Source organism: Cygnus olor, chromosome 4 (assembly GCF_009769625.2).
Source record: "Cygnus olor isolate bCygOlo1 chromosome 4, bCygOlo1.pri.v2, whole genome shotgun sequence".
Classification (NCBI taxonomy): Eukaryota; Metazoa; Chordata; class Aves; order Anseriformes; family Anatidae; genus Cygnus; species Cygnus olor.
This window is the reverse complement of record NC_049172.1, coordinates 13,450,382-13,476,692: the sequence shown is the minus strand read 5'-3', so window position 1 is coordinate 13,476,692 and position 26,311 is coordinate 13,450,382. Positions and strand designations below refer to the sequence as shown.

The window sequence follows — 26,311 nt, the reverse complement described above, 5'->3', positions numbered from 1 at the left end:
GCTGTTTCAATGCCTTAGTGCTAATAGGGCCACCAGTTCATGGAAAAGAGTTTCCAAAAGCCCGGACCAGTGTTTTAGACATTATCAGAAAGGGAAGATATCTTTTCATTAATGCATTGCTTACGGAGGAGAAAAATACCATAACAGTTTTGGCTAGTGGTTCAGCCCCCTCCCTGATGCGGAGGGCTGCTGAACAGGCCCCCAGTTGCCGGAGAACCAGGGACAATGTCTGCATTGACGTGAGAGTGCCTGGTTTGCTGCATTAGCCAAACCCTCGCCTATTCAAAACAACGGATGGTTTATTTAAGCCATATTGTAGCGATTAAAGTTTGAGAAAACTCCAGCTGTCTCTAAAGTTGTGTGCTCTACATTGCCGCGGTGTTAGCTGATACGCTGGCAGCGTGCTAACTGTGAAGTCACAGGAGTTCCAACTTCTGCAGGGGAGGAAAAAACCCCCATAAAACCTCTCTTCCAGTTTGGGCTTTATTTCATCCCCCACACCTCAGATTTCCCTTTCTGCTGGATCCATACACAGGTTTATTCGAGTTCAAAAGGGGGGACAGCAAGTGGCACCAAAGCAATTTGGCACTGCTACGCATCCAGCAGTACAAACCAAACTGTCTGAGCACCCGCTCTGAGGCAGTGTCCACAGCACATACCACATGCCCTCCCCTCCCTGTTTTGATCAAGTGTTTCACAATGCAAAGAGCCTCCCGTAACGAGCATCTAATTGCTTGTGCCAGGTGGGGTCACAGAAGAACATGCCTTTCTCAAATTAATCTGTGTAAATTAAAGATACAGAGTAAAGGGACAGCAAAAGTTTTATTTCTTGACCTGAGAGATGGAGTAGTTAATTAGGAGTTCTTACCATAATTATCAAGGTCGCTGGTCCTATAAAGCTCCAAATGAAGTAGGTGTCAAGTCGGAGCCAACATCTGTAATGAAACACAGGGGAGAGAAGGCATTCAAGGACTGCACCCAGGACATACATCAAGAGTGAGCGAGTGACAGAGAAGAATGTGAGCTGCAAAACACGCCGGTGGGAGACAGGAAATATTACATTGCTTGTTCATTTAAATGCTGAATTATGTGCCCAATTTCTGACAGTGCTATTGATGGAGTAAGATAATTACCTCTGGAGGAAGGAGGGGGAAAATGGCACAAGGCCTAGTTGCTACGGCTTTCTGTGTCAGTTGGAAAAAAATCTTAAAACCTTTTTTTTTTTTTTTTTAAGGAAGGAGTCCGATGAGCAGCCATGGAGCTTCTTCGCTTTAAGCTCAGCTTTCCTCTCCAGCCCTGATGCAACACAAGCTGTCTGTCAGCTGTCAAGAGAGGTGACATTTCTCCATCAAGCAGATCGGAGCAAATTTTGTGCAAACAGGAAGCACGATTTTGCTAACAGAAGGCTGAGGTTTAATTAGGTTCAGCAACTTCCCCTTTAGAGTGTTTTATTTCCCTGAACCTCCAGAGTGTTTTGTTTCCACTAATGTTTCGAGCATTGCATATGGTCTGTGCTATTCCATGAAGTTGATTCATGGCCTAAAACTAAATTATTAATCGCTTAATTTCAGCTGCATTTAATACTCCCCCCATTTTTTAGGCCCCTGGGAAATTACATTTCCATTCCTAGTTCATTCCAGGCGACAGGAAGATAAAATGGAAGTGACTGGTTACAAGACAGATGAATGTAAATTCTAAGAAAGTTTCACATGATATTTAAAATAATAATATCTTGTCGTGTTTGCGACGCTGCAAATCACAGCTCCATTTATACGCAGAGGACTAAGAAAGCGTAAAAACACTCATACTAAACGTCCAATGAAATTTCATAATTAGATAAGCGACAGGAACTGTATATATGAATTTATCATGGTGGAAGAGACAGCGATTCTCACAAATGACAGCTCTAGTGCATGTGCTCAATTTTTTCCCTTCCAATGGACTTTGAAACAAGCAGAAAGGTTTGTGCCAGCAGCCCAACAGAAGAGATCAACACGAGTCTTCTGCTGAGAGAATAAAACATGCCCTGAGCCTCAATGGCTGGGAAAAGTCAAGATATGAATAAATTCAAGGATGTAGATAAAGCTTCCCATTTTCCTCCCTGACTATATACATTGCGTGTCTCAGCAGCCTTAAAGAAGTATCAATGTTTACGATCATACCCGTATTTATCACAAATTAAAATACAGTCACTTCCATGACACCACTCCCGAACTGACTCCGCAGCTGTTCATCAAAAATCTTAATGTGACTGCATCCAAATCGTGATGGGAGCGGCAAGCAGAGGGGCTTTCAGAGCGACTGCACGGAAATCTTGTTTCCTCCACGGCTGCTGAAGTTCAAGGTGATTTAGATGCAGCTGGTGATGGAGCAACATGAGTGACTCTAAAGTATTTCAGCCTGATTTCCTATAGGAAAGGGTTTATGCGATCATGACATCTGTGCATCACCCATAACAACGCCTGAAATGTCAGCCAATTGCAACTAGATTTGACAGAGGAATAGAGGTTTCAGGGATAATGAAGTACCTGTAAAGAGTCCCCCTGCCACGAAAAAAGATGTTTGCATAGCAGCAGCTCACGCATTATGGGACATTTAAGTCTTAATACTTACCCCATCCCACAGGGAAAAAAAAAAATTACCTAGTGCTTATGCCTCAGCTGCCAAACATGAATCGGGAAATAGGCAGCCCCACAACTTCTTCCCACAGATACGAGTGCTGGGTGGAATGTGTGTGGGAGAGGACCCAGTGGTGTTTCTTTTTTTTTTTAAATGTCAATATTTTAAGCCTTTTTGCAAAGTTATCATCCACAAAATCCCCCAGCCCTGCTGCAGGGAGTTGGGAGCACGATGCACTGCAATTGCCCAACCACTCAGTTTTCCTTTGGCATGAAGTGCAAGACACTTCTCAGAAAGCCAATGGAGGACAAAAGGCATAAAAACCTGTCTCCATTCCTTAAAACACATTGGCTAGCCATGTGGTCACAGCTGAGGCATCTGGTTTTGATCACGAATAGATTGGGACACAGGGAAAACCTGCACCTATTTGCCTACACCAAAGTCCTGCCTCGCCTCTGGGAGAGATCCCTGATCCCAGCCCCTGGATTCCCCACGGATCCCAGGACTGAAATACAACAAGATGAGGGAAAAGCTGTGCCAGGCGGAGCAAAGAAGTGTGAAGCAACTGGTTCCTTCCCTGCTAGCCAAATGAACTTTCTTGCTTTCCCCTAAAAAGCTGTCCCTGTGGTTATGTAGCGCAATGCAGTGATGATGGAGGGGTCCCGTGGATGGCAAGCAGCCAAGAAGGCAGGTCAGGGATTCATTATGCTGGCATGCAAAGGTCCTGCTCTCCAGCCACGTGGGGCAGACACTGAGCAGAATGGTCCCCATCCCCTGAGAGGCAGATTCATCTGAGCAAGAATGAGAACGCAGCTTGCAAAAAAAGCAGAATGGGCTTTCTCGCCTCTCTGCACGCTTTAAGGAAGGCGATGCGATTTTTTTATTTGTTTGAACAGAAAAATTGACTTTCTATGAAACCTTGTATGACAGTCAGTGCTGGGCGTCGGAACTGAAAGCTGCAGGGTTGCATCCAATCCACACGGGGATTTTAAAAAGCCAGGCTTTTCGTGGTCATCGGTGAGCGGTGCAACTCTGAACCCATTTAAGTCCTACCTCATTAAAAATGCAAATTAAGAACAAAACATCAAAACACAGGCGTCCTGCCAATTCTGTTGCAGAGATGTAAATTGCTAATCAGACAAGTACCACACTGAGCTTTTCTTCCCTTAAAGACAAAACCACACGCACAATGAGCTGCATAAATGAGCTCCTTGAAACAAGGAAGCAATCAGGCAACTCACTTCCAAAAAGTTGCTAATCTTGGGCTGCTGAGTTACTTCTGACCCCCATGCACAGCTGCACTGTGAGCACGGACTTGCTTATTACAAGTTTATACTCTGCTGCCATTAAGCAAATGAGCTGCTTCAGGGCTCAGCACAATGCAGAGCAGATTATCTGCACATCCGCGGATGGGGAAACGCTGCTCCAGAGCCCATTACCGTTAGGAAGAGCCACACCAGCATAGTCAGTGCTGTGCCTGTAATGAGTGCCGTGGAGCTGCTTTCCTTTCCTTTTTAATTTCCTCCTTTTCCACAATGACAAGTCACTATATTCACCTACAGCTTTTTCGAAGTAATAAAGACTACAAAGAGTTTGCTCGATTTTCTGCATGAAGAGAAATCAAATACTAAACTATCCCCGGTGTGTACTAAATATAACCAATAAACAATCATTAGCTGCCATTGGACCATAAAATGCGAAGAGCCCTAACATATCATGTTGTTCATGGGAGTTCAGCAGTTCGTTTCACATGGCCATACAGCCTCCTTGGCTGTGTGTGGTAATGGGATATGTATGAACAAGCTGTGCCTTTCAGGGGTGCAATGTATGTTCTCCAGCATCCCCATTGCTCACGCTTCCTCCACCAAATACCCAGCACAAGCACTGAAAATAAAACAAGTTCATGGGGCCATCCAAGAAGTACCGCGTTGTTAGGAGCTATTTTCCAGCAACATTAACATGCAAGTGATGTCGGCAGCTGGCTGATGGAGTTGGAGGCTGTGTATATACACCAGGCTTTCATTTTGCTTTATGACAGCTGGATTTCTTGCCACGTATATCCTGCTTTATAGCATACCAAGGAGGGGAGGGAGAGAAACAATAGAGAGATTCCTGGCACGATGAATTTGATCACCAGTAGATGAATATACCTACAAGTACGTTTCGTAAAATATATTGAGCCATTCAAAGCATAGCTGCTCTCCTCTGAGATTTGTAATAGGCATTGATATAAAACCCAGGGCAGTATGTGATATAGAGTAGCTTCTGACTGTCAGTTTAGGATGGCCTGCTACTTGAGCAGGTCTTCTCACAGGGAGGCTGCTAAAGTCTTAATCCAGGTTTTTACTGAATTTTAAACACAAGTTATTTTCACACAACAACAACAACTGCAAATACGATTTTTCCTCTGCATTTTGCAGCACTGCCCACTACATCAGATGTGGACAGGAGATAAATGGATTCGGTTAACACACAGGACAAGGCAAGTGCAGTTTTTAAAACTGCAATCCTGATGTCACATTTTTTTTCCAGCAAAACTTAAGATGTGGCCATTTAAGACTCAGCAGCTGATTTGTTACAGCCTTCAGATCATGATGCTTGCTTCCAGTTATTTTTGAGACCTCAGGTTTTCTCGTGCTGCTGAAAAGACCTGGTCTGTAAGAAATGTCCACTTGGAGGTTCATGTGAGCACTGCCAGAATCACCTGTGGTCTCCTGACCTCAGTGTCTGCAGTGGGGTTTACCTGTTTTTCACATTTACTTTAGAAATGACAGTCAGAATGAGGTGAGATGCAACACTTCTGATGAATTTGGGCGAAAGGGCAAACAGGGCTCAGCTTGCTCACATGAATATTCCCAACTGACCTGAATGGGATGGTCTTTTAATGTAATCGCTACGCTACTGCCTGGTTATAGCATCGAACTAATTAGCCCTAAATCTTCTGCTGTGGGTGATTTGAACTTCTCTTAAACAAACAATAATAAAAGGGAAAGAATCAATGCCAATTTTTGGAATAATTAACCGTCAGACAATATCTTTACTGGGCAGCTCCTCCAAAATATCAATATGAACACCGGGGCAGAAAATCACAAGCACCAACTGATGAGCAAAGAAACAGAGAGAGGAACTGTTTTTAACTGTATTTGCCTGTTTTTGACTATGTAATGTGGGCATGAGGGTTGGATTTGGAAAGGAAAATGAAATCAAGAAACCCTACATGGGGTCTCTAAGCAAATCCTTCTGATATGTATGAAGGGTGGCACCAAATGCCAGGCAAGAAACAAATAACACTAACAGCTCCATAAGTCCTGCTTAAACAAATGCAATAAATAATGGAGGGAGGCAAGTAATATATTCCAGAGGATGTTTTACAAAACCCGGCAAAACCAAGCAACTTCTTGCAATCAAATTATGTATGCCTGGCATATAGTTCACTACAAATTCTAATCAGTTCTACCCTTCTAATAACATTACACAGAAAAATACATCATCATCCATCAACCAGATGGAGCATGATAGTTATACAAAACATATTGTATGTTTTTTAGTTTTCCAGTATGAGAACGTGATAAAATTGTGCACTCTAGAATTAGAGATTATAAATAAATATTTTAGGCTCTACAAATCTCTGTAAATATTTATTTGCAAAATATTGTATATACATGTTTAGTCATTAAAAATACTACTTTATGCTGTGGGGAGGGGGAGAGCTTTTGCTGGCAGAGGCATTTGACTGCTGCCTCATCAACACAAAGACAGCAAAGTTTTGTTGTTCATCTCCAGCGAATTTCAGCTAAACTTTCTGCTTGTACCACCTATGTATGGAAATATTTGGGCTGGGAAAAGGCAGCATCTTCCACGGAATATGTTTATTTTGCTGTGCTTCAGAAAGGAACTTATACACACTTATAGGAGTGGTAATGTTGCAGCAATGCAAAGCTGCCATGGTGCTTTATGGGCACCATGGTTAGGTGCCATATGTTCCTGCTCTACCAACTGGCTGCTGCATGCAGGTAACTGTCACACCTTACATTTGTATGTGGTTTGTCCCTGCAGAACATCCAGATGGACTTTGCAAAGATGGGAGAAATGCAAATCAACCAAACTCTGATGTAGCACGGTTGTCTCACATCCAAAGTGATACCTTGGGCTTGAGGAATTCCTTTAACTGCAAGAAATTCTCAATACCCAACAGCGACAGAGCACTGTAAAACAATGTGTTTGGTGCTACTTTTCATCAAAAACTAGCTGCTGTGATGGGTTTTCTTGGTGCACAGCACAAAACATTGGGAAAGTATGCAGAAGAATTGCTGTGGTGCTTAACTCCTGCAACAGAAATCACGGGGTGAACAGCGTGGGAGGCAGCCAGAAAAGCAAGCCTGTGCCTCGTCATCCAAGTTACTCCCCGAGGGCACTAAACAACCAGACTGCCAAACAGACTGGTGGAGATGCAGCTCCAGCAATGGCAGATGCAAAAGAGCATCTCAGCTGGCCTTCCAGGGGTCCAGACTCATGTCCCTTCGGCCCTAATGTGTCCTCAGTAGAAACACCACAGCAAGAACAAATTTGCCTGAAGGGACGAACAGACTATTGAGGCAGAAAGTTTCAATACCTGATTTGTCACGACAGGACGTGAACAGCAGGAATCAGCTGATGGAAACACTCTCACCTACTGCACAAATTCCAGAAACTGCAACTGGATGTTCTGCTACTTTTTCTCTAACCCATAGGCCTGTCAAAGTAGGATACACTACCTGAGATAAATTGGTAGAGCTCCTTGAAAACTGACTCCCTCTTGCCCTCATCCTGTGTGGGCCATTTCCTTTCCACCAAGTATGACACATACAAATTCAGGTTGCTATTCTCCCACTCATGGAAAAAACATGATGCAAATATCCAGCTGCAATCAACCCTACCTGTTGGCACAGTAATGGATCGTGAGCAGCTCTACTGCACTACAGATTTGCTTCTGCAAAGAATCGGGTTCATATATGGCAATAAGGCTTTCAGGCAAAAATTTTGCAGTTAGATTTAACAAAATATCAACTACTGCCACAGCCTGACCCAACCTATGCTCAAAAAGAGCTTTAGAAACGCCACTGGCTCATTGCTACTTGTGCCTTCAGACTGAGCTCTTAACTGAGTTAAAATGACAAAGGAAAGGCAGCCTGACAAGGGAAAGCAACAAATAAAATAAAATAACATCAATAAAAATATATTGTTAGCGCTATTGTAACAAAGCTGGCAAAGAAATCAAAGGCTCAATTTTCCCTTTGTTTTCTATTAGACGGTGTTGCTGAGCATCTAAATTGTGCTTTGATACCAGCTTCAGCAATACTGAAGACATTTAAGAATATTCATAATGGTAAGCGATGTAGCTCTTCTGATTTGCAAAGAGGGTAATGTACCCTACAGTCACCACCTAGCTGAGCCTCCAAGCAAAATAATTTGATAGAACACTTGAAAAAGAAGAAGGCAATGTCTCATCATCTATGTGAGAAATACTCTTTGGTTAGAGAAAAAGGATGACCTTGCTGATACAGGACCAAAGTGAGACTTGGGCTGTCTGGGCAGAGACTTGGGACAGCCACCTCTGCTGATATTATGAAATGATGTGATGAAATTTTCCCCATCAGACTTTCCCAGGAAAACACCTTTGCAAATCTCTTCATGGTGGGGAACAGTCCACGATCATGGACTACACTGGGAGACATGGAGCTATGCCCTCCAGTTGAGTGCTGCCTGCACAAGCAGCTTTCACTTGCTCGGTCTCCAGCCTTTTGGCTTCCCTTTGTCGTCCCCCCTCCCATCCTCTGGCCCAGATCCAAGCAATGCCAAGCCCCACTCACACTTTGTCTGTGCCATAGCTCCGGTAGTCCACTGCTGCTGACACAGCCACGATCAGTGCAGGCATGCCGTAGCCAACCAAATAGAAGTACTTCCTCCGGGAGTGTTCACTCTCAAAAACCTCCACCAGCATGATGTAGAGCTGCACCCCCTCCAGGAACATCCAGGTGAAAGCCGCCAGGAAGAAGAAGTGCAGGAGGGCAGCAAAGACAGCACAAGCGATCTGCAGACAGGTTTAAAAGAGCAAGAGAAGGTGTTTGTACTATGCTAACTTAATGCAACAGTCAAGATTACATGCAGACAGGCTCTTACTGGGAAGTTTCAAAAGAATGAGGGAGTTCATCTCCAAAGTAAGAATTTTTTTTTCTTTCACTTGGGAAATGTGTAAGAACTATTTCCAAAGAGACACATCTGTGCATGCAAACCATATTCAAATATACAACAGGAGGTATGTATGTAATCTGGCAAATAAACATATAAAGATGTGTGTAGTATAAGCACATTTTTATAACCTGTTGATTAAACACATACACGCGCATTATTTACAAACAAAGAGCATACAGCCTCTGAAATGAGAGCAGACCTTTTCCATCGTTCCTGTGATCTCTGAGTCAGACCCTCAGCTTCCAGTGTGTCTCCAGGGAACGTGCATGTGTGTATACATATATTTACTTTTCTGACTGGTGTGTGTGTTGACAGACAGAGTCATGAATGCATGCATACATGTGCAGAAGTGTGCAGACTAGATCATAACTGCCCCAACACACTGGGGTTTTGTCTGTAGATTCACAAAGGCTGTGTTTCTCTTCCCAAATTCTCCCCATCGACTATTTTTGCCCGAGTGACTTTCCAAATGTCAACATGCCTTGTGAATATCCTTGGGTGCTGTGGACACAGTAGGACGCACGCTGGGGGTTTCCCAACAAAACAGTTATAGTGAGAGGAAGGGAGTTAGGCAAAGGGATTTGAAAAGCTGGAAAGACTATGAAAATGCAAAATCTATTCCAGTTCTATGAAGAGGGCCTTTTCTTTTCAAAAACTGAACAGCAACATGCTTTCAAGAATTAAACAGACGCAGTAAGGCATCATTTAGGGAATAACTTTTCCCACTCATCCAGGAAGAAATCTCAAGACAGCTAATACTAGGAAGCGTCTTGGTCTTCTTTTGGTAATTAAGATCTGATTTCCAATTAACTACCTCACCCTGCAAGGACTCATGCATGAGATTAAGGCAGCACTGGAATATATCCCACTCCATGACCAAACATCCTATATGCAGAGGTGAGAGTGCACTTTCTGCTCCCTCCTGCAGCGAGAGCACGAAGTGCTTTGCCTCTTACCGGCTGGTCAGTCCGGTTGATGCCAATGAGGAAGAGGAGTTCTGCTACAAAGAGGCTGATGCACAAGTTCTTGTGAATCGTGTTGCGGTCACTCTGCAGCCCACGGAAGAAGCAGAAGGTGAAGATGCAGATCAGGAGGCAGACGAGTGACAGCAGGATGCCAACCCACGTGATAAAGTCCAGGAGCAGGTCATGTACTGCATCACTGTGCTGGAGATAAAACCAAAAAAAAAATCAGTCATATGCTGTATGATTTCTAATTTATCTGAGGCAAAGAGTGAGGTTGTCTGTGACACTTCCCCAAATATTTTTTATCCAGTCACCAAGCTGTGGCACAAGGGACTAGTTTTGGCTAGGATACGGTTAACTGACTTCCTAGAAGCTTGTATGGTGCTGTGTTTTGGATTTAGGATGAGATTCATTTTTCACAAACATGGCAAACAAGAGGACACACTGTCTAAAGAACCATCACACACTTTGATTAGGTGTAAAAGTGTTTCATATGAACAACATTGTGGAGATGAAAACCACGATTCTGTTACAACCATTTACCAACAGTGAAAAAAGACTCTCTTTAAACATCCACAGAGGTGTACGAGCTTGAAGGGTTTGGACAGAAAAAGATCGCTTAAATGTCTTGTCTTTCTTTTCACTTGGGAAAGAGAAGGGAATTTTGAAACCCTGGAGCTGTATTTTAAAACTCCTGGGAAGTCCGACTGAACCCTGGAACACTACGCAGAAGAAAAGACATCACTTTTCACACTAATTTTGTTTTAAATTGAAACAGAACAGCAATTTGAAGATGGTCTGGAAAGTTCCCTGTGCTGAACCTGTAACACGGATTTACCCCAAACCATGCAAGCATGGCCACTGCAGTGGACAAATCAGGCAACCCAGCAGCAAAGTTTTGCAAAGGGCAGCATAGGTGTGCTTGGGTTCTGCTGATAAACCTCTGGATTCTCTGCTGATTATCTCTGCTGATAAATCTCTGGATTGCTCCCAGGCTTGCGCTGCATTCACTTCCCAAAAAAAGGAGGGGGTGCTGAGACCCTAACACCGAGGGTATTCCACCACCTTACTAAGGCTGTAAAAGTCACCAGTGACTCCACAGGTTTCCACCAGATGTGGTGAAATTAGAGATATCATTACTTAGTAAAATGTAAATAAGAAATGAGAAATATATGGTGAGTTACAAGGAGGCTGCTCGGGGCTAAGTGGTTAGAGTCAATGAGCTGAGGGAAAGATTGCCTGGAAATCTCCAGGGCCTTTTCAACAAGACCTGAGAGCCTTGAAACCCAGCTTTGTGGTCCACCAGCTTGTGTTATAAATGCTATTCACATTCTCCCCACTTCTGGCATTTTGATGACTTCGGCATTATATAGGCTGGCAAATACAATAGTGTCACACTTCAAAAAGCCAGGACAAACTGGAAACATTTTCCTCCCTGTAGGATAAAAGCCTATGACAGATGGAGGGAAAAGGTGATTAATTTATCCATTTTCTTTGCCTGCCTGCCAATGATAAAGCCACATCAAATGTCAGGCCTTTCCTGATATACACTCTGCTATGTCAGCACCCGTGAGCAGCAACTCAAACCTTTCAGCTCTTTGGCTTTATCAGCGTGAGTGATAGGCATCAAATGATAACGAAAGAAGGGGAGTGACTTTCCCCTCCATCTCTTCCATGATGGAAGTTTTCTTTCCAGGAAGACTCCCCGAAGGGGGTGGAGAGATGAGGGCTCCTTTCCCCAAATGCTCCTGCAGTTCTTTCCGAGCATTTCTGGTCTCTAACGAGCTAAAGGTCTCGAGTACAACGGAGAGGCAAGAAATTCTCATGTGCTTCTTGCAGACCATGATCGAAATGCCTATTACATCCAGCTACTTCAGCAGCACCCAGAAAAACAAGAAGACGAAGTGCACATCATTTTCCTGGTGGCTGCGCATTGCTCTATCTCGGTGCTGTTCCAGCTCATCCATCCCTCTTAACTCAGTGCAAAAAAATGTTAATGCAAACATCATGTCTTGCAAATCACTCTTTCTTTCATCTGAGGCTGCCGGGGAACAGCAAGATAACATCTCCCCGAGCAATCGTGCCAGCTCACCTGATTAGATGGACCTGCTAAGCAGAAGTGACAGAAGGCTCTGGGACTGGTAGGTGGGTGGATATAAGGAGAAAGCAACCACACGGACTTGGGAAGACTGAGTGACACAAGGCCAACGGCACATACTTACATATTCCATGAAAAAGCTAGCCTGGCACAAGGAACACTCTCGGAGCATCTTCCTCTGCATGAAGCAAACCTCACAAGGTCTCAGCTCCTGCACTTCTATCAAGAAATCACTGCTCTACTGACACGAAAACACAATGCAGGATTAACGGGTGGTTTTGCTTCTGGAAAGGAATCCTGCTACCTGTACAGAGCATGAACCTCAGGGAGGGGCTGCTTGCCCACGACGCTCGCCCTACTTAGCAAGGAATGCCAACTTCATTCCTGTATTATTGTTATCACTCTTACTGCTCTTCTTTTTAATATTAATCGTAACGTTAATACTGTTGTTATGTACATCACACCCATCCCTGGAGTACTGGGAAACAACCATAAAAACAGCTTCTCCATAATTACAACCTCCTCCCCAACCTCAACAAACTCGCAAAAGAACAAACAAGGAGGAATAATAACAATAAACTGGGAACAAGAGCAATTTAAAAACACCTCAGGGCTAAAAATAAAAAATAAAAAAAGATTTTGCAGCTATTCTTGTAAAGTCCAAGAGAAGAAGTGGGACAGATTTCAAAGGCTAGGTGTGCTCCATCTCGTTTGGGATAACCAATTTTGGGTGCCACAGCAGAATCCCCAGGGCAGTGAGGACTGGATAAGCACCGGTTTTCTTTCCCTGGCAGTGTCACCTGTCCCTTGGCCAGATACATGCAGAGCTTTCACACGAGCAAGTCCAACAAAAGGGTGTTTTCATTTTTACTGGAGACCAAAACCTGCAGAATACTGCGCTGCCAACAGGTCAGATAGGGTATGCCAGCTTCACGAATACTGTGGAAAAAGGAGTAATTAGGGTTAATCACTCCTCAGTATCATGAGATTATCCTTGCCACCACCTATATCACGGCATGACAAATAAGGCAAAAACATACCCGGTTCGTACAAACAGCATGTGGCTTTGCAGAGTTAAGTATGATAAATAACAAGCTAAGATTTTGTACCTGCATCACAACGTCTGAGCCCATTACCCCAACCACAGAGACCCACAGAACAATAAATTCTTCTCTTTCCCCTGCTCCTCCTGCCCAGCACTGTTCAAGCATTCCCTGACCGAGGACAAAATGGCTTTGATACAGGCACTAATGACATCATTCCAGAACTCTGCAAGTCCTAAGGTCCCTAAAGCACGTGAAATGCATCTGAAACCATCGATGTGTTGGTAACAGTCAACTTGTGCTTCTCAATAATCTCCTGAAGACCTCAGCAGCCAGAAGAGCCCATGGGAGATGACAGATGTCAGGACAAGGGACAATTTTCTGATAGTATCAATCAAACACCAACTTGCCCGAACACGTCATGACTTTCAAGACTGGTGCTACACAACCCAGCATGCAAGCCACTGAGTTTTGTTACTGCTAAAATGACGCTAACTTTACAGATAAGTTGACACACGGATTATTTTCAGTATAGGAACAGCTTCATAAGTAAACTGTGTGAAACCTCCCAGGTGGATTTATTCCTTTGAATTCCTTAACTGCAGGGCAGGCTTAAAAGACAGCAGCAAAGTTTGCACGAGCATTGTAAAAATAGAAATAAAATAATCCACTTCTGTCAAAGGGTTTCTCAATTAATTAAGTTTTACGTCTGCAATTTGGGCATGAGCCTGACCCAAAATCTCAGCGAAGGAAGAGCTCCCTGGCTTTGGAATAAAGCCCTGCTTTTGGTCCAGAGGGGCCAAGAGCGCTGGTGGAAGGGAGCACTGATGGGAAGCTTTGCAGGAGGAGTTACAGGAGCGCTGGTGGCCACCACAACAGGGTGAGCAGGCAGCCGAGATATTATCCGGGCCGTGAAATCAATGAGCAGCTCTGGCAGTGCCTGCACACCAGAGCTGAGCTAATAAAAACAAATCCCAGGGAATGTCAGCTTATGACAGAATGGCTCTCCCCGAGATGAACAGCCATTTCCTTCCTTATTAAAAACATCAGTAGAAGAAAACAGCAGCCAAACTGAGCTGCCAGCAGCAAAGGACACATTCCTTTGCCTAATCTGTCCCTTCAGGAAAGGAAAGAGTAATACGTTTGGGGGTGGAGGAATAAGCAAGCAGTAAATAAAAACACAGTGTCATTGACTTGCTCAGATACGACTCCTTGGTGCCCAGCAGGAGCTGGCAGTGCAGGACTGGGCAGAGACCCAAGTGGGACAGATCTGAACTCCTGCACGTTGCTAATGCTGCTCCTCAGATTTGTAGCTCTCCAGAGCCGCGTGGGCTCCCTCTGCCCTTTTTCCCCATCGCTGGTGTCAAGAGAGGATTACTGCTACAGCTTCGCTGTAATGCTTCGTGGCTAAGTACAAAGGACTTACTTTACAAGCAAATGGTTTTGTAGATATGCCAGAAGTGTCAGCTGGGCTACACAGACTGGGAGGAAACCCCAAGGGTTCCTGTGGCATGTCTGTGCTGCCTGATGGCACCACTTGCTGTGGTTATGCAGGCACGAGAGGTTTCAAGGGGGCTTTCCCCTCTCCATGGCTATGCAGGACATGCGCTGGAGGGATCCCACTGCTCTAGCACCCATCCTGTCCCTCCTTTCTGTCCCTCTGCTCCACAAGGACAAAGCAGCCACCAACCAGGTAGCACCCCCTCCGTATTCTGCAAAGGCAGCACATCTCTGTCCTGCTGTCACAGGCACTGCCAGGACCTAATCCAGGAATAGAAGAACTTCATTCCCACCTGAAGCCCCTGTGCAATGTCACTGACTCCTGACTGTGGTCATTTAAAATAAGGCTCGGGTCCCCGAGCACTAACGCAAAGTCGCCTTTCCTCTCCTCGTCTTAGTCCTCACAGCTGTTTTTGCATTCTGCACAGGCTGCACGACCCGTCCTCCTGCTCCTCTGCCTTTCTTGGTAGAGGAAGTCCTCCTGCCAGAACCCTTTCCCACAAACTTCGCCCCCAAATGCAAAAACCAGACACAGCATCCAGCACAAGCCACGGAGCCCCTCACTGCCAGAAGAAAGAGATACAAGGCCATACACAGACAGATAACTGGGTGCAGATCTCACCTCACCATGCATTATAGACCATGCTGTGGATGTAGGGTGTGGAAAGAGCTTGGGGTTTCCATCTCATTTGCTGACACTGCTGCAACTTCCCTGTGGCAAGGAGAGACTCAGTTGTGTGATGCAGCGAAGCATCGGTTGTGTGAAGTGGCTCGGACCAGTGATTGCAACGTCCTGGCCCTCTCCCATGCTGGCTGGAGTTAGTAAAGCAGCACAGCTTTGCTTACTCATAAGGCATCTCTAGCCCAAGAAATGCGCTACGGCAGTGGTGCCAAGTTCACACTGCAGATGTCTAGCCAGCCTAGCTGCTGGCTTGTTAGCTTGAGTTCCCAGCAAAATCTGGTCACAGCATCGCCAGCTTTTGCTGTCGCACACTGATGGCCTTACCCAGCCCGGCTCCAGGAGACAGCTGGGACGTGGCTGTGCCACACCATGACCTTCCCTTCAGTCCTCAAGTACTCAGCTACACTTTCTAAGCTAACGAACAGCACAAGCTGTGTGTCCTCTCATCCACTATCTCATCCTGCTTATTCTTGTAAGAGCCAAAGCATAATCTTTCCCTATCTTTATTCACCTCATTCACCTCTTTCAAAAATGTGACTTGAACTGGTTGCCAAAGAGCAATCCAAATGGTTAAGACACACAATGAGCCTGAAAAATTCAGCCTAAATATGATCAAGGCACAACAATCTCCCTAACTTAAGGACTTTATTTAGGGGATGGGATGGTAGGATGAATTGGACTGGAGGGATAAAGATCAAAGAGATGCACATTTAGCCAGAGATTAATACTGTCTTTTATAGCCTAAAATCTGACCAAGGGGGAGCTTGCCCTGAACCTTACACTTAGTGAGAAAGGAAGGTGGTGGCAATAAAAAGGGCAAGGCTTAGTGCTTGTGAACAGGAGCTATTTCAATGGTGAATTTTACAACAGAGGGGTGATGCAGTCCCCACTCTGCGACACAGTTCCTTACCAAGGGTCTAGCCACAGCTCACGAGTCAGAGAGCCAAGAAGGACGATGCTAAGTAAATAAATACTCACTGAACTGGTGGGAAAGGAAGCCATGGCTGATAAGCTTCTGTGTGCTCAAATTTCTGGCACCTGTAAGTGCAGAGCTCAGAAACTGCAAATTCAGTAAGCAGCAGATTCCACGGTTCAGCCTAAATCTTTATGAAGCCAGACTCTACATTTTTTTTCAGGCTAGGCACCCCAAAGTTACCTGAGCAGATCTGCATCAATACTTCAGGGAATGCCCAGATGCTGACCAGCAAGAAAGTCCAGCTGGCAGAACTAGGACTAGCAAGACAGAGCTACAGCTCGGTTCAAAACAGTGTATGTTAAACTGAGGGTTGGGAACTCAAGGAACTCCCTGCAGTGATTTACTCGCCTACCTAGACAAAAAGCTCAAGGGTTGCCACCGGTTACCACTCTGAATCGACCCTGTAGGCATAGATTACTTGACCTAATAGGTTCACCATAGATAATTTCTGTGATTCATGACAGGGCAGTCAGAGAGCACGCTAGATATTCTTAACAACAAGGTTTGGGTAGTTTTCCAAGAGTGGCTAGACAAATGCTAACATCGTTTTGTAGGTAAAACATTCATAGCAACAGCAGTATGCAATATATAACTGAATGTGCCTTTTACATCTTATTCTTGGAGTTCATCGGTGTCACAGATTTCTATTCCTAACACAAACTGAAATATTGCTGTATCTGGAATTTTAAAATCTCATTCAAGACAAGCAGATTTAATAACTTCTCTGCTTAATTAAAACAGTTCTTATTTAATAACCTTACAATAAGTTACGTATTGCAATGTGTAATATACCTTTTTTTGAGAAATAACACTTTTGATGGTACAAAATGATTTGTCTTGCAAAATTCATCATATAACGGTTTCAGTAATTTAATTCTGCAGTTAGTGTTTTTGCAATCCTTCACCCACCTCTGCTTTCATTCACTGCTGTTTAATCCCACAAGTGCTAATATATGGATAAGACAGCACTGCAATAACTTTAGCTTGCTCTTTTTATCTGAAATGGCTGTATTGCTTTAGGCAATGGACCACTGCATTCCATTTAGACTTCATATATTTTTATTCCTTTCTCTCCCCAGCTTGCCTTATGCTTCCATTCCCCAAATAATTAGCATGATGTAATGTGTGTGTGGTATTGAATAACATTTGAAAGCTTCAGATTAATTGCTAGAGTTAAAACACCTTTCTTTTTTTTTCACTTTTCCTTTTTGTTTTATTTATTTTTATATTTATTTAAAGAAGAGTAAGCTCTGGCATTCACTACACACTGATAAGCAACATTTATCAACCCTAAGGTACCTTTGTTTATTCCGTTTTGGGTGATTTTTAATTGCATTTTCCCACTAACTCTGAACTTGTTTTCTGGCTGCATATTTTTCCCATGGTACATTTAAGATGCATCTGCTATAATTATTATGATGCAAAGCGCAAGCTTATATGAAAAACAGCTTGTAAATTTTGAGAAGTAACTCTGCGGCAATTACATAGGAATAATGGTTTATTTAACTATGGGCTTTCTCCCATGGCATGGTAACCTCTATGTTTTTATAGCATTTAAGGGTCATAATGATCATCTCACTGATACAAACAATTGATAGATATTTCACATAGACCTCACCCATGTTGAATGTATCTCATAATTTAGCAAAATATCCACGAGACTGCAATAATCTTCCTATAAAACAAGCCAAATGCACTTCCCAGCTGATGAAAAGAGTGATTTGTTTCCAAGTCTTACATTCTCTCTCCAAAGAGAGGTTCCCATTTTCTCTGGAAAATGTCCAAAAGGGCAAGGACTACTATGGGTCCATAAGGTCAACCCTTGCTGGGAGGAAGCATGAGCAAGGTCCCACACACAGGTCACGACATGCATGCTGTTCTCTTCCCATGCTACACAGGACCCTGACAGCAGCCTAAGGGGTACCGCAGGTACCCATGGTGCGTTGCTCTTCCCCGCAGCTATACACCCTGACTGTGTGCACAGCAGGCCCTTGGGTTGGGGCACTTTTATTTACCCTCCTGAAATATATTTGTCCCAGTCCTGGAAAAGAATATCTAAGGTAGGATTTTTCTAGGCGTGCCTGTTTTCCATGGCCACTCTTTCTAGAACAAAGTCACTTCCAGGGGGGCTTCTAGGTGCCTCCAAGTCACTGTGCATGTAAATCAAGTCTGCAGGGAGGCTTTCTGTTGGGGTGCATAAGCAAATCCGAGCCCAACTTATTTTAACAGGCAGAAAGCACCTTCAAAAGTAAAATCTCCTCCCCTTAATGGAAGTCCTATTAAGACTGGAATTGATACCAGCAACTTTGTCTCTTGATGCATACCAATAAATCCCTGCCACCCATGGTCAGCCAATGTCATTTTCTGCCCCTCTGGACAAAGACATATTGCTGTGTCATGCTGAGAGCCAGATGGCCATCAATCACTTGCTCAACGGTGCCACCTTCCAACTCCGCCTTGCCACATACGCACTGCTAATAATTAAATCCCAGCCCGCAGCTCCCAGAGCAGCCACTGAGGTCTCCTCAGGAGAACATGCTCTTTTGCCATGCTACCAGGGAGGGAGATCATTCATGACCAGAAATGACACTTGTCAGATTGGTACTGCCTTTTGATTAAGGAGCAGGACTCAGATGTCCACTTGCCATGACGTGTGGTGTTCAGTCCTATTAGGTAAGGTTTTGAGAATACTCATTACAGTGAAGAAACTACGGTTTCAAAAACCCACCAAACTGAAGTCATTAAATTACAGAGCTCGATTACAGAAGAAAATTGTTTTTGTGGCAAAACTTCTAGAATACTATTAATTGTGTATATGCCAGTCACATTTAGGGACCTTAGCCACTGACCAAAACACCACTATATGAGGTCCTGCACAAGCACGCAGCATCCTTTCCCCAAGGATTGTCCTATCTCAAAGATGACTAAAAAGCCTCTGAGGCAAGGAATGCTTTTTGTACAAAACACAAGACAACAACAAGACAGCAAAGTATGCATGCAAGATATGAGTGTGAGTCAATGGATGACAACAACTCCCATTTATTTTTAAACCACCACCTGTGGTGGTTTTACTCAGCTGGATAGCTAAGCTCCACCACAACCACTTTCTCACTCCCTCTCCTAAAAGGGAAAGGGGGAGAAAATATGATGAAAAGGGCTCAAGGACTGAGATAAGGACAGGGAGGTCACTCAACAGTTATGGTTATGGGCAAAAAAGACTCAGCACAGGGAGATTAATGTAATTTTTCACCTATTACTAACAAGCTAGAGAAGTGAGGGACTGAAAGCAAACTAAAAACACCTTCCTCCCATCCACCCTCTTCTACCTCCTCCCCCTGAGTGTCACAGGAGAACATGGGAATGAGGAGGTCCTTCCCACTGGATGCTGTCCTTCCTGAATTGACCCTACATGGTCTTCCCACAGGCAGCAGCTCTTCAACAACTGCTCCCACATGGCTCCGTACCACGGGGTCCATCCCTCAGGAGCAAACTGCTCCAGCACGGGTCCCCCACGGGCCGCAGCTCCCCCCAGACCCCCTGCTCCTGCGTGGGCTCCTCTCCACGGGCTGCAGCTCCGGCCCGGGGCCTGCTCCTGTGGGGGCTCTCCATGGGCCGCAGCCTCCTCCAGGCCACATCCACCTGCTCCACTGGGGGCTCCTCCACGGGCTGCAACGTGGAGATCTGCTCCATGTGGGACCCATGGGCTGCAGGGGGACAGCCTGCTCCACCAGGGGCCGCAGGTGAACTTGCTCCACCACAGGCTGCAGGTGAACTGCTGCCGCGTGCCCGGAGCACCTCCTGCCCTCCTGCTGCACTGAGCTTGGGGGCTGCAGGGCTGCTTCTCACTCCTCTCTCTCCCAGCTGCTGCTGTGCAGCAGTTTTTCCTCTTTCTTAAGTATGGTCTCATGAAGCTGCAAACAATATTGCTTATCGACTTGTCTCTGGCCTGCAGCAGGTCCCTCTGGAGCCATCTGAAACTGGCCCTTATCTAACATGGAGCAGCTTCTGGACTCTTCTCACAGAGGCCACCCCAGCAGCCCCCTGCTACCAAACCCTTGCCACATAAACCCAATACACCACTTCTCCAAACCAGCAGGTATTTGCATAGCAAGACTTTAAAGTCAACTCATTGCAACAGAATAAGAAATGTGATACATGCTGCTTCCATTATTTACCTCAAGTTAGCCATAAGGCCATCTCCACCAGCAGACCAGAGGAAGATGGTACAATGAGGAAGAGCAAGGTGCTGAGTAGCTGGAGGGAAGAGCTACGGATGTTTGCAGGGCAAACACTCGCCCTCACCCTGAGACTAGCATGATCAGTAAGACAGACATGCCAGGAAGCTGTCCAGTTGTATCAGAGTCAAGAAAGCGGGGCCAATTTGGCTGTTAAATCAACGATATTTTGGCTTCAGCAAAACGACAAAACATGACCTGAAAATCTTGAGAGCACTCACTAACACCCAAAACATCCGTGGGCAGATAGCACAGTGGTTTGGCACTCAGGAAGCTTCCAGTTGTAGGTCTTTCCAAACTGTTGGATGAGCATGGACAAGCAAGGGTCTTGCTTTCTCCTTCTGCAAGATGAGATAACACCAGCACTACTAGTCTAGTGTGGTTCAGGTGAAATGCCATGCAGACAAGGCCGACCTACTTGAAGTTTGGGAAGAGACCTGTTCAGTGCTAGCCCGTATCTGCATCATGCAGTACAGCTCATGTTCATTCACACCAGTGGAGTGGAAAGCTATCTGCATTTCCCAGGTGCAACCTCTGACTTCGGTGACTCAGGTATATCTGTTAAATCCAGGCAGGTGGTAACCAGACAAACATACATTTCTTGTGAAAATTCAAGCAGTTGAGGGAAACTGGCAAAAACGGACTTAGACTGCTGAATACCATTATCCTGTAAGCATGTGCTCTGAATAGGGCATTTCTTCAGACAACCCCCAGGATAATGCCATAGCCATTTGATGACATATCTCCTGGACTGGTAGTGAATCCTGCAGAATACAATGAATATGTCATTCTGCAGCAGCAGATCCATCCTGTCCTTCTCAGCTGGACCCAGCTGTTGTGGCAAATGAGCCGCCAGGCTCTCATTTCTTTTTTGCAGAGCTTTGGTCATGCATGACAGTGCTTTAATATATATTTTATTGCAGCTCTTCACATTCCTCTTCAGATTATTAAGTGAAACAAAAATATACAAAGGAATGACACTGGAAGACTATTTAAGAAAAGGTCTTTTTAAATTATAATAGTTTTTGTGGTTATGCAGCCATGGAAGTGGCTCTGAAATATTCTGCCCGCACAGAAGCTCCTACAGGATCTAGCTCAGAACAGTGAATTCTGCAGTGGTGCCAGGCACACAAAATGGAGACATTACAACACAGAAAATCATGAAGACAAAGTCCTTCAGGAATCAGGGCTTTCTCTTATTTCTACATCCGGTGAGATTGTTTTCAACTAAAGACTGCCAAGACAGCTCAGGAAATGGAGGACTGACTCAACCATTCTCCTATTCTTGAAAAAAAATCCAACTGAAAATCCCATATTTTCAGGAGTAACTTCATTAGCCCCAGTGGGGATAGTCATGTGAGAAACCAGCATTACACCACAGACCTAAATGCAGGCGAAGGAACTAACTGCTCATGTACCAGCCTTGGATGGATGGACAATCCAGACAGGATGGTATAATAGCTTCCTTTTATGTGTAGCTTGCTGCCACACAGTGAGACACAGAGAACGTATCTTTAGCTGGTGGCTGGAAAAAAACGGCTCCACACATGCACCTCACAAATAAATGCAGCACTGTATTTGCCCTGCAAGCAGGGCACCCGACTCACACCCCACAAGGCAGGCTCTGTCCGATCCTGTCCCACCACCCATGGTGCTCTCTACTCCCTCATGGCACAGCAAGGACCCCGCAAGCAAGGACCCAGCCAGGAGATGTTCTGGACCAGTAAAGCAAAGGATGTGGTACTAATGGCCAATTCTGCTCACTTGTCTTCTGCAGCTCTGAACTTCCCATGCCAGGAGCTCAGTGCAGCCTTGCATAGGTGTGACTGTCTCCTTTTTCACTATGTTGCAGAAAGAAGGTTTACATGAGATATTTCCCACCATTTGTTGGTGTGAGTTGCCATCACACAGCAATTTCCCCGAGCAGCTGCCCTTTGTGGGGGTGACACATAAATTGTGTTACATTAGCCACTTTTTCTGACCAGTCCCTTGGCAGCCTGTGAATTTGCAATGCCTACCTTAACTTCCACGTGTGCCATCAGGACTGCGAAGTTGGTTAGGTGATTACATGAGCACGTGGTGTGTGTCTTGTTAGTCGTCAGGAGGCGACATCCTTGGGTGGACCAATACCCTGTCATTGTACGCTTGGTATAGCTCCAGAACGAACAGTTTGGATTGAAATTTTCTTCTGACTGCTGCAAGGAAGCAATGAGTAAATGCAGTAAAATGATAGGGTTTCAGAGATTTCTATATGCGTTATTTATTTTTTTTTCCCAGAGGCATTTTGTAACTCTTACCCTTTAATTTTAGATAAATAATCAGCAATGACTTAGATGTCAAGTATTACTTGTCGACACCAAAGAAAGTTAGGTTATTGCTCCTCTGTTTGCTAATGCAAACTTAGTTCTTTGTTCTTGATTAATTTCAGACATAGACTAAATTCAGCTCTAAAAACCAGATTGCTTCATTTGCATTGCAGAGCAGAGAAATTAATTGCTTTAAGCAATCAAACTTTTGCAATGACTGTGCTTGGCTAATAGGACTAGCTGTCCTCTTTCACTGTAATTCCACTTTCCTCTAATATCCCCTGCCACCATGATAAAATAACATTATGGCCCATTCTAATATATTGTTAGTTTTTAATTACAGAATGACGTGTGTCAGCAACTGAGCAATGGACATCAGCTCAAAGGAGACTTTTGTTACTTTTATTAATGCAATGTAAAAGAGACATTCACCATAAATAACACAAAGTGCAGAGGAAAAAATGTATAATTCTAATCTAATCAAGGTCTGCTGGGGGCCTCAGATCAGCCAACTTTTGTGGCACTTTGTTCTAGAAATTGAAAAAAAAAAAAAAAAGTTTTCAAACTCACCTTGATATGCTTGACAGTAACACCACGGGATCAGCTAGGTAAACCTTATTGCTGAACTCTTTGTTTATTGCTGCCGTGATGACAGGTGAGTTGACAATGACGGAGTGATTAGTCGACATTGCTTCTGTTCCTAATTTCATGCTGGCATTCTCCGTGGAGAGATAGGTGCCCAGTTGTTGTACAGCACAAAGGCCACCCTGATTTCACCTAGAAGGGTAGTGAGAAGTTCAATATCCAGGTCATCACACTAGGTTTTGTTTTAGATGACAAACCTCTTCTCTGAACCAACTTTAAAACTTTTTTTTGAGAAAATGTTAAAAGGACCAAGATGTGGCATATGAAAATTCATGTTCTCCTGCCTATTCAAATGAGCACCATGAGGTGCAATAGGAGGTCCAAGGATGAGAAGAGCAGAAGCAAAGGTGGGCTTATTTTTGGCATAAGTGGGAGTAACGGGCTCCAGGGAAAAGAGGCCAGGTGGCCCATTCCCATCTGACATAGCACTATTCTCCAGGCAATGCTTGGGAAACATATTTCATTCTGGTCCGCCATGGAGATGCCATATAAATATATCATACTATAATTTAGTCTAGTGCAAACGCCATTAATAAATTAAGACAACCTCAGAAAGTGTGGAGTCAAATCTGGAGAAGAAATCCAAAACTTTCCAACACAATTCCAATCTCACATGAAGGATAAAACAGAAATTGCAGAAATTTGCCAATCGGACAGCCCCTCTTTCTATAAAAATCCACCAACAGGGAGCCTGCGGAAAAAAACCCACAACATACTACCAACCGTTTTTTTTTAAGCTGAAACCCATCCAGTTTGCCTTCAGTTTTGCACATTATTTCACAGACTACAAATAAGAACCAAATGTGATTAGTTTGCCTTATAAATATTAAGCTGTGGGGAAGCATCTTTTGTTTCACCCCAGCTTCTGCAGAAGGTGAAGCACTGATGACCTCTGAAGGCCCTTCCCAACCTAAATCCTTCTATGACAATTTTATGCCCAGCTCTTTGGCAATCTCTTTGTGGGTGCCAAGCTGGTACAATTGATGGGGGTCTCCTGATTTGACCAGAACTCCACTGATATCATGCTCAGAAATACAGACTTTCCCTTCCCTGCTGCCAACAAAATTTCCCTTTCCTGTTTTTTTTTTTTTTTTTTTTTTTTTTAATCTTCTCCAAAGTCCACTAGTGGAGTGAAATACACATCCCACTGCAATTTTGCTACTCATTTTGGGTTTTACACCAACTCTAAATGAAGCTTTCTTCTTTAAATCGTACATACAAAAGTACCAAACCCCATCAAGGAATTCTATGGCAAAGCTCTCTTTCTGAACCCCCAAAACCAAATTCTTCTCTCAAAAATTGTCAGAAATTTTGGCAGTTTTAATGCATCTGGTCTGGCTGTAATAATGTCCTATCATTCAATGCTTTGCCTACAGTGATCGAAGTCTGTAGTAGAGTGCTTTCCCCTACATACAGGTTAATGTTGAAAAGACAGCCCCATGGAATGCATACTCCTTGCAGAGTGGTAAAGTACCCAAATAGGGTACAAGCTTTAAGGAACTCATAAATAAGAGCATGTCAGGCCCATTAGTAGAAAGCCTAGCAGTTTGAAGTTGGTCTATAGTGGGGCTGGAGAGACCAACAAATGTGTCTTCAAATTCCTGATCTGGAAATAAATGACTTGGCAGCTTGAAGACCGTTCACGTACAACATCATCTTTAATTTATGGTATATCAGGGAGCTTCATAAGCTACAGAGAGAAAGGCACTGAAGATTTAGACTCTTAACAGTTAATCAACCTTTCTGCTACACTGGCTCGTTACTAATATATGCTACTGTTATTTCTTCCCTCTCTTTTCAGATATTTGCAGAGTGCCCATTGTGGAACAGGTTACTCAAACAAGCCTCTTATCCTATATGAAGGCTCCCACTGCAGACAATAGTAGTTAAAAGGACTTTTCTGGACTCAGCGCAGTGCCCCAACAGAAACATCATTTAGGGATCTGGCACGTTTTTACCAGCACGTAATGCTTTTGAAGGCTGTCAGTCACTCGGCAATACAATACATTCCTTGTCAGCCAACTTAGCCTGCAGTTAAGGGCTTGGGAAGCTGGCATTAACATTAATGTAATATTAACACAGTGATTAATACTATGCTTACAATTGATTAAACACAAACAATGTTTACAAGCTGTTCATAAACAATGCCTAAAGCATGACTGATTCAGAAGGCCAGCATAGCCAGAAGTTCTGGACCTACCATTTCGACCATTTTGTTTCAAGGTATTTGCTGACAGTTGAATGGCGCTACCATGGCCCATGTTCTGGGGAAACTTAAGATCTTCCAGATTCCCATCTGTGCTCAGTCTTGCAACTTCCAGCTCTGCATGCAAGAGAGACCAACAATAAGAAAAATCACTACTGAAACAATCCTCTGCACAATACTTTGAAGTTAAGAAATGGTGCTCCAGACCACCTGAAAGTAGAGGAATCAAGTTACAGTGTTTCACACTAGACTCTGTTTGGACTCCTATTTCTTTTTAAATCTCTGCCCTGAAGAAGTTTTAAATTTAATTAAAAAAAAATCAAATAAATTCTACTCTCTGTGGAACACAAAAGACAACCAGTTCTTGTAAACAAGAACCTCAGGATATTAAGGACAATGGTTAAAATGAAAATCTGAAAACGTTACTTCTTTGCCACTGGCGATTGGTACTTTCTGTAAATGTTATCAGCGCTCAGGATCTGTATTCATAGAAAAAGAAAGAAGGTTGTTCTCATTTTACATATGCACAGTGGGAGTGCTGGTGCTTTCCATCATGCTTGTTTTTTAATTAAAATCACAATCAGCCAAATAAAGACACAAATCTGTATGAAATGAAACACAATTGCATCACAATGAACCATCTCCCTGTGAAGCGATGCTCTCATTGCCCTAGCAGATATTTTGCACTTAAAGCCAGGAGTAATAAAGGCAGTTTAGGTGTTCATTTTCCATGGGATTTCAAGGGTAGAGAGTTGCCTTATTCCTTTAGGCTCTTTTGGAAAGACTTCTAAGTCTTTCAGACAAA

General features: G+C 44.0%; 1 protein-coding gene across 1 annotated transcript in view; it reads right to left on the bottom strand.

Annotated features, from left to right (window-relative positions):
- The window catches only part of ADGRL3 (adhesion G protein-coupled receptor L3), a 525,203-nt gene that overhangs the window by 48,317 nt on the left and 450,575 nt on the right, over positions 1 to 26,311 (bottom strand). Inside the window, 8 exon segments of the mRNA XM_040555050.1 lie at positions 869 to 935; positions 8,469 to 8,689; positions 9,807 to 10,016; positions 22,368 to 22,544; positions 23,226 to 23,245; positions 23,248 to 23,397; positions 23,400 to 23,432; positions 25,501 to 25,623. Of these exon segments, the coding sequence (XP_040410984.1) occupies positions 869 to 935; positions 8,469 to 8,689; positions 9,807 to 10,016; positions 22,368 to 22,544; positions 23,226 to 23,245; positions 23,248 to 23,397; positions 23,400 to 23,432; positions 25,501 to 25,623 (1,001 nt within the window).